Below are 8,501 nucleotides of genomic sequence, written 5' to 3'. Positions count from 1 at the left end.
CTGAACAAATTGTTGCATGTTTACTTGGTTCCCATAAATCTGTCCGTTCTGTTGATTTTATCCATTGTTTTTTTAGCATTGGATCTAATTAAAACCTGAAACAGATTATTTTGTTTATTATTTCACTACAAATTGTTCAACAACTTTACATCATATTCCTTGTTTTATTATCAATCAAGGATCCGAACTGCACAGTTCTTAAGAGGAAATACAACCGTGCCTCCAGATTTTTTTGGCGGCAAATCGCCCGTGCAAAGTCAAAACACGTCGTCAAAATCGGCGAGCAGCTTTCCAGTTACCCGACCGGAACACGCAAGTTCTGGTCGTTGTCGAAAGCTGCTCTTGGTAACTTCAGCCAGCCGTCCAAGCCGCCGTTGCACATGAGGAATGACACCCTGGCCCATATGGCAAAAGAGAAAGCCGATCTCTTGTGCACTCTTTTCGCCTCCAACTCGACTCTTGACGACAACGGAAAAACACCGCCGACCATCCCGCGGCGTCAGAGCTCTATGCCTGAAGTACAGTTCAGACAGAAAACTGTTAGGCGAGCTCTGTTTTCGTTGGACGCCAGGAAGTCGAGCGGGCCGGATGGCATTTCTCCAATCGTGCTTAGAACGTGTGCCCCTGAGTTGACGCCGGTGCTAACGCCATTGTCCATCCAATCCAAAAAAAAGGAGACAGTTCGGATCCGGCAAAGTACAGGCCTATTGCTATTACCTCCCTGCTCTCCAAAATCATGGAGAGCATAATTAGCCGTCAGCTCTTGGTATACCTAGAGGGTCACCAGTTGACCAACGACCGACAATACGGGTTTCGCCATGGTCGGTCAGCAGGTGATCTTCTGGTATACCTGACACATAGATGGGCTGCGGCTATTGAAAGCAAGGGGGAAGGCCTGGCAGTTAGCCTGGATATAGCGAAGGCCTTTGATCATGTATGGCACAAGGCGCTCCTCGCAAAACTTCCATCATTTGGGCTTCCCGAGAGCTTGTGCAAGTGGACCTCCAGCTTCCTCACTGGCATACAGGTCGTTGTCGATGGATATTGCTCGAACCCGAAGCCCGTGAATGCTGGAGTGCCCCAAGGCTGTGTGCTGTCTCCCACGGTGTTTCTTCTGCATATCAATGATATGTTGGACACCTCCAACATTCATTGCTATCCAGACGACAGCACTGGTGATGCCATATACACGGGCCATGCAGGTCTCTCTCGGGAAATCGTCGACCAGTGCCGGGAGAAACTTGTGTCTTCTATCAAGTCCTCTCTTGAGAAGGTCGCGGAATGGGGAAAATTGAACCTTGTCCAATTTAACCCCCAGAAGACTCAAGTTTGCGCGTTTACCACTAAAAAAACCCCATTTGTCGTATCACCGCTCTTCGACAACACTTCCCTCAAAGCCTCGCCTAGTATCGGAATACTGGGTCTCGAAATCTCGAGCGATTGCCAATTTCGTGGTCATCTGGAAGGCAAAGCCAAATTGGCTTTAAAGAAACTGGGCGTCATTAAAAGAGCACGGCAATACTTCAAGCCGGCCCACATACTAGCGCTCTACAAAGCGCAGGTCCGGCCACACATGGAGTATTGCTGTCATCTCTGGTCTGGCGCACCCCAGTATCAGCTCGATCCATTTGACCGCGTGCAACGCAGAGCAGCTCGAATTGTCGGGGACCCAGTGCTCTGTGAACGGCTGGATCACTTGGCGTTGCGTAGAGACGTCGCTTCATTGTGTGTCTTCTACCGCATTTCTCCACAGTGCGGTTTTCAAGGAGCTTTTTTCCACGTACTACAAAGCTGTGGAATGAGCTTCCTTTTGCGGTGTTTCAGGGACGATACGACATGGGTACCTTCAAAAAAAGCGCGTACACCTTCCTTAAAGGCCGGCAACGCTCCTGCGATTCCTCTGGTGTTGCAAGAGATTGTGGGCAGCGGTGTTCACTTAACAACAGGTGACCCGTACGCTCGTTTGTCCTTCTATTCCATAAAAAAAACAATCACAGGAAAACATACAAATGTCGTACTAATTTCCTTACTCCGTACAAAAATACCGTTGTAAATTATTAATACTAATAATAAACACCTGCTGTATGTTGTAAGATTGTTATAAGATTTAAAATAAAAGCATTATCACCCTATATCTTGGGTAAAACTATATCTATGTTATGGCAACATTTTGGTTGTCACTGTTTAATGTTATGTTTATTTTGATTACGAGAATACTGTAAACTGTAGATAATAACTGAAAATAGGTGACTATGGATCAAAAATTAATACCTTTGGAAAGAATGAGTATTTCATATAAAATTTATTTGATACGAGCTTGTTACAAATTATATTGAAAACGTTAGGTGAAAAGCAATACTTACGTATGCAAGCCAACTTCTGGAATTTTACATTCACTAAGGCATTGGCAACCAGACACACAACAATCAACCATGGGCTCAACGTTTGTAAGTTGATAGGTATTCGTATCTCACTAAATATGTTTCAAGACAATAAAATCACAAAAATACTATTCGCCAGCTTGATGACATGACAGATCTTTGTTTATTTGTCCCAAAAGTTGATCGTAAAAGCACAAATTATTGGCTCCATTACATAAATTTTTATGCTGTAACTTTGTGATAATCAATGTATATTTATCTGAAACAGACATTGTCAATATATTAATAATAATAAGTAATGCATATTGGTATGTATATTGGCTATATTTTCGTATTGATATCATAACATAAGTAATGCTTTGATTATAATTAGATTTAATACACTGGCCTTCAAAAGTAAGTATCACACTTTTAAAATTGGGATAACGTTTTAAGTTCACAAGATATACTTTCGAAATAAAAAGGAAATAAAAGAGAATTTAATTTTGTACATAAAAACTTTATAGTCGGTAACATTCTTTTAAGAATTGGCTGAAAAAAAACTTCAAAACCAAAACCATTCCTTTTTCAAAGTGGACGTTTCCGAATTACAATTTTACCATTCACATTTTTCTTTCTGTTTTAATTTTTTTTTCAAGATCGATGGGACTTCTTTTAAAAATTTATGCTAAAAAGCACATAACATTTATTTATCATGCCTCTTTCAGTTAAAAAATGTGCTAGGATCATGGCTTTTCTGGAACTAGGCATCAGTATGCGTCGCACTGTAAGAATGGTGGGTGTGACGGTACGAACGGTCCAGAAGGTAAAGCGAAGGTCCGATGAGACTGGACACCATCTGAGGAGACCTTGTAATGGCAGACCCAGGTGTACCAGTGCCCGAGAAGATTGTTATATTATTTCCACTGTGTTAAGAAATCGCCACCAAAATGCAGTTGAAGTCCAGCAACAGCTATTTCAGACCCGGAGGGACTACATTAGTGACAGTACAGTGAGAAGCAGACTTGCTGAAGCAAATTTGAAACCCCGAAGACCAGCGAGTGGCCCAAAACTTGACAGACAGCATCGAGTAGCGAGACTGCGATACGCCCGTGAACACATGCAGTGGGATGAAGAAGAATGGTCAAGAATTTTGTTTGCAGATGAGTCTCGATTCTCCCTTTACACTTCTGATAGAAGGCGAAGTGTTTACAGGCGACCTGGTGAGCGATACCTTCAAGCCAATCTCAGAAACAGAATCTCAGAAATCTCAGAAAGAGTCCAATACGGTGGAGGCAGTGTACATGTATGGGCTGGCATATATTCAGAAGGTCGCACAGAGCTAGTAGCCATAGAAAATGACACCCTCACTGGGCAAAGATATGCTCAAGAGATTCTTAATGAGTATGCAGGGCCGTATTAAGCAAATATGGGTGATGGATCGATGCTGATGCATGATAATGCCCGGCCACACACGGCTCATATCGTACAAGAGTATATTCAGGAGGTCGGTATCAGCGTGATGGCTTGGCCATCAAGAAGTCCGGATCTCAACCCGATTGAACACGCCTGGGATGATCTTGGGAGGCTAGTCAGAAATCGCAGACCACCACCTACTACCCTCAGGGCACTAAAGCAGGCCCTGGTAGAAGAATGGGAGAATATTCCCCAACATCGGCTCCGAAAGCTTGTGTTCAGTATGCCAAACCGGCTCGCAGCTGTAATCAGAGCTCGAGGAGACAATACCAGTTATTAAAAATTAAATAACATGTAATTTTTTTACACTAAACTAAAAATGTCTATTTTCATTGTTTTATCTTTTTTAAGTTAAAAATGTTACTAATGTATAATTTTAGTTTCTAAGAATTAAAGCCTATAAAATTTGCAACAAACGTTTTTAATCTTAAATCTCTACCTTCTATAGTTAAGAAAAAAATTTAATTTGAAAAGTGTGATACTTACTTTTGCAGGCCAGTGTATATCTCACCTTAGACTTATAACGCTCAGAACGTGAGTAGGCCCAAACGAAATGAAGCAATTTCAATGTGGCCTTTTCAGGCTACCTACATTTCCCACACTGTCCATTTCCATGAGAATCAGCGCGCTTAATTTAATTGAAAAATGACTTACTGTGCAGTGAAAGGGTGTCACAACGCATTTCATAATAAAAATAACGAATAAAATCACATTTCACACCTAAGTTAGTTCACAAATTATAAACCAACTAATAAATTTGTCAAAAAAGCAAAATATTTTGTAAGCAAAACAGACGCCATTAAAAAAAATGTTGCCAGCTATGAAAGTACTATTTACTTACTTTATTATTGGTAGATATTGATAGGAGCCTATAATGTTCGACGCCACGTAAGTATTCAAAGTCAAAGTCAAAGTCAAATTAACTTTATTCAATTATGCTTAACCTAAGCGCTTTGACTAGTCACTATAAATATTTCTGTAAAATTACTGAACTTACCATAATATTATGTTCGCAAAAAGTTGAGCTCGTGAGAAGAACATACAAGAAACTCAACAACTCAACGGCAATTTTCATACTTATAGAGTATTTTACAATGACTGTAATATACATAACAAATTAGTTTGTGAGGTGCTGCATCCAATATATGAGTCGTGTTATTAATTATTATAAATTATTTCATAATAAGCAATAAAGGACAAACTGTATAAATATATATTATCGTATATTGGATGCATCAACTGGAAACGCATGGGACATTTTAAATGGTGACATAGAGATCTCACCATAAAACCAGCTATATATCCAACTATTTGCGATATTTATTCACAAGCTTGGTTATACGAGTAATCTAGAAAACGAGACATGCATCAATTTTCTTCCAAGTTATCTATAATATAACCGTCACTTTCATTCTAATTTGCATGGAGCAGTTGTATTAATATTATATAGTGAAGAAGCACACATCTGTATGGTCGCGTGCGTAGAAAAATATATATTTTATTATATTATTGCAATCAGTTATGGCTAAATAATAGGCCAACGTACCTGAGATTCTTAGGCGCGATGGTCTGCTCCTGGGATCCCTCCTAGTCCTCTAGCAACCTGGTGCTAAGCCGCGCGCGCGTTACTTCTTCTCGGCGTGTGTAGAAAAAAAAGGGATTTTGCTTGGCGTTACACCGAGAACTTAACGATTAGGTCGTTGATCATTGATGAAGCCTTGAAGGATTTGCTTATTGTACAAGGTGGGCCAAAAGAAATCACCCTATTGAAAGATGCTCTCATTTTTGCAAATGGCCACCAATATCAAATCTGTTTTGACATTTATGGACAAGACAGATGCAGAATAAAAGTGAACAGGCCATGGATCAGTACACTCCCCAAAAACGTGGAATAATTGAGTCTATATTTTTGCGTAACAATTCGTCTGTGGTGTTGGTGCAGCGCGAATTCCGTCGCCGATTCCCCGGCCGTCCGACACCGACTGCGCAAACACTGAGCCGTTTAGCCACCAACCTTGAAGAGTATGGGACCACACGGGACGTTGCCAAGAGTGGGCGGCCCCGGAGCGCCCGTTCTGCCGAGAATATCGCCGCTGTTGCCGAGGATGTCGTGCCGCCGTGCCACGCAATTAGCCATCCGCCGGACGTCCATAAGGCGTATTTTGGTCAAGACCTGCGCATGTTCCAGTACAAAGTCCAGTCCGTGCATCGGGAGCCATTACACCCGCTTAAAGTGACTGCATGGTGCGCTGTTCACGCTGTTCACTGGAGGAGTCATCAGGTCATTTTTTTCGAGAACGCCGCTGACCAAACGACAACAGTGGACGGTGCGCGCTATAGGGCCATTGACCGAGTTTTTTCTGCCGCAATTGGACGAATTAGGACTGCAGGACATGTGGTTTCAACAGGATGGAGCAACGGCACATACTGCGCGAGCCACAACCGATATTCTGAAGGCGGCGTTCCCGGGTCACCTCATTTCTCGTTTTGGCGATTTGCAATGACCCGCAAGATTTTTAATCGTTTCAGACTTTTTTTGTGGGGTTTTTTGAAGTCTCGTGTTTACGTAAACAAGCCTGATACTCTGGAAGCCCTCAAGGACAACATTTGACACGAGTGCGAGAATCTGTCGCCCGAAGTTCTCGCTGAAATGGTGAAAAAATGCCATAAAACGAGCCCGTATGGCAATCAATTGTGACGGCGCCCATTTGTCCGATATCATCTTCTCGACTTGACCACTACAATTTCAAAGGTTCAAATAAATATTATCAAAAAACAGAATCGAAGTTTTTCATTTAGAAAAAAAAGAGAGCCAAACAACATCGGATGACTTCTTTTGGCCCACCCTGTATTAAGCGTGAGTCTGTTGTGTATGGTATTTCTCTTTCTACAGGAAAACGTCGGCGCTATAAATTGCCATAACCATCAACCACCAACATTATACGTGTTGTTTTTATTAAATCCTAAATTTATCCTAATATTTATATCCTAATTTTCCAAACTCCAATGGGGCCCATAGAAAACTTAATGAGTAGACTTAGTTCTAAAGAAAAAAAAAGAATCGTACCTTAACAGACATTGAAACTGCAACCAATCTTGCAGTTTCAATGTCATACATGAATAAAGTGATTTTGGTGTGAGAAATATGCGAGGATAAATAAAATGAGCTAAGGTCCCCTTAGGTTGAGAGTGGCAGCAGATAGCAAACAGCGGAAGAAATTGGAGGAGGTCTATGACGTAAGCCATACTTAACAAAGTGACTTATATACCTATAGGTAGGTAATGTAAACAGTAAACTTTAACCTAGTCAGTAGTTATTAAATGTGTAGTAGTTTGGTATATAAGGCTTTTAAATATACGTGTGAAACGTACATTTAATATTTTTAATGAATATTGTAGTTTTTTTTAAACACATACTTTAATTTCATATTTCTCTCTACATCCATTGCGGAATTTTAAGAAGTCGCAGGCACAAGCTAGTTCTCGGCATTGCCAAAGAAGTAATAAGCAAACATAATTAAATACCTATACATAATTTTTATATTTTATTGCGTTAAGAAAAAAATAATCAAAAAATGTAAGCATAAAATTTTCACTAATAATGGAACTTGCGAAAGTGCTTTGAAGTGTGGTTGTTAAGAATGGAAGTCATTCTTTTCGTAAGGTAAGGATAATAGGCAACGGTTCCAATTAGACGACGACGAGGGCGTTTGTTAACATTTAATTAACGTCAGGGAGCTATTGTGTCGGCGACAGGCTCCAGGCTCGCCAGGCTTACACTGCTGCGTCTTGATGAACCCACAAGCACAAGTCATGCTGTTTTCAATTACCACTGGATCTTACGAGCTGCCCGTTCCAATCGCGTTGCTCCAGATACATTGCTGATTTTATATAATATCATGTCGGTATTATACTCAACACAAGCGTTATGGATGATAAACTATTTAGAATACGCGCATTTGTTTTAGAATTTTGTTTCGCTTTTCTGAAAGGTACCCAGCGCTTGTCGACCGCTTAGGGGGTCAGTAGCTACGACGGAACTTGAAGGGGATCAGTAGCTATGAACTAGATGACAATGTAATAAAAATCATTCAAATTTTCCATTTTCTTAAATCGTGATTTATAATTATTTATATTGCTGAAATCGTTCCCACTAATTGTAAGTAATTTGCAGAGTTGTAGTACTTGTACCTACGTAACATATACAGAACCATCAGCACATCTATATAAGTACCTACTTAGTAGACAAGAATAGTCCTAATATTGTTGAATTTAGAATACTCATCGTTCAATTCGAATAAATTCGCTATAAAATTCAAACAGTGTTCTAAAAAGCAATAAGGATTTTCTATAACAGTTAAGGTAGGTACGAGATTTGATTTATCGCAGATGGGCCAGCGCTGACCGCCCCCTCTCAGATTGTTCGCCCCAGTCGGACGCGTTATTAAACTTTTCCCCATATTAAACATTCCGGAGACGAATACATTTTATTGTTGCCTTGCTCCAACGTCAGATTCATCTACAAAGCGAAACCCAAAGACGGCCATAGCGAAATAAATTGAAAGCAATTTGATATTGTGTTGTAAATGATAACGTCACAACCTGACTGTCGTATTCCGACTGTGCGGCACCAGGTAGTGATTGCCTGCGTCGGTGTGCAGAAGG

At 40.7% G+C, this 8,501-nt stretch overlaps 1 protein-coding gene across 1 annotated transcript in view; it reads right to left on the bottom strand.

The window, feature by feature from the left end:
• Window positions 1–84: 84 nt before the first annotated feature.
• Window positions 85–8,501, bottom strand: part of LOC126970732 (transposable element Tc1 transposase) — a 165,823-nt gene continuing 157,406 nt past the window's right edge. Inside the window, exon 3 of the mRNA XM_050816824.1 lies at window positions 85–95. Within this exon, the coding sequence (XP_050672781.1) occupies window positions 85–95 (11 nt within the window). The remainder of the gene's footprint in view (window positions 96–8,501) is intronic.

Source organism: Leptidea sinapis, chromosome 21 (assembly GCF_905404315.1).
Source record: "Leptidea sinapis chromosome 21, ilLepSina1.1, whole genome shotgun sequence".
Classification (NCBI taxonomy): domain Eukaryota; kingdom Metazoa; phylum Arthropoda; class Insecta; order Lepidoptera; family Pieridae; genus Leptidea; species Leptidea sinapis.
The sequence above is the reverse complement of the archived record's forward strand: the minus strand, read 5'-3'. Positions and strand labels throughout refer to the sequence as shown.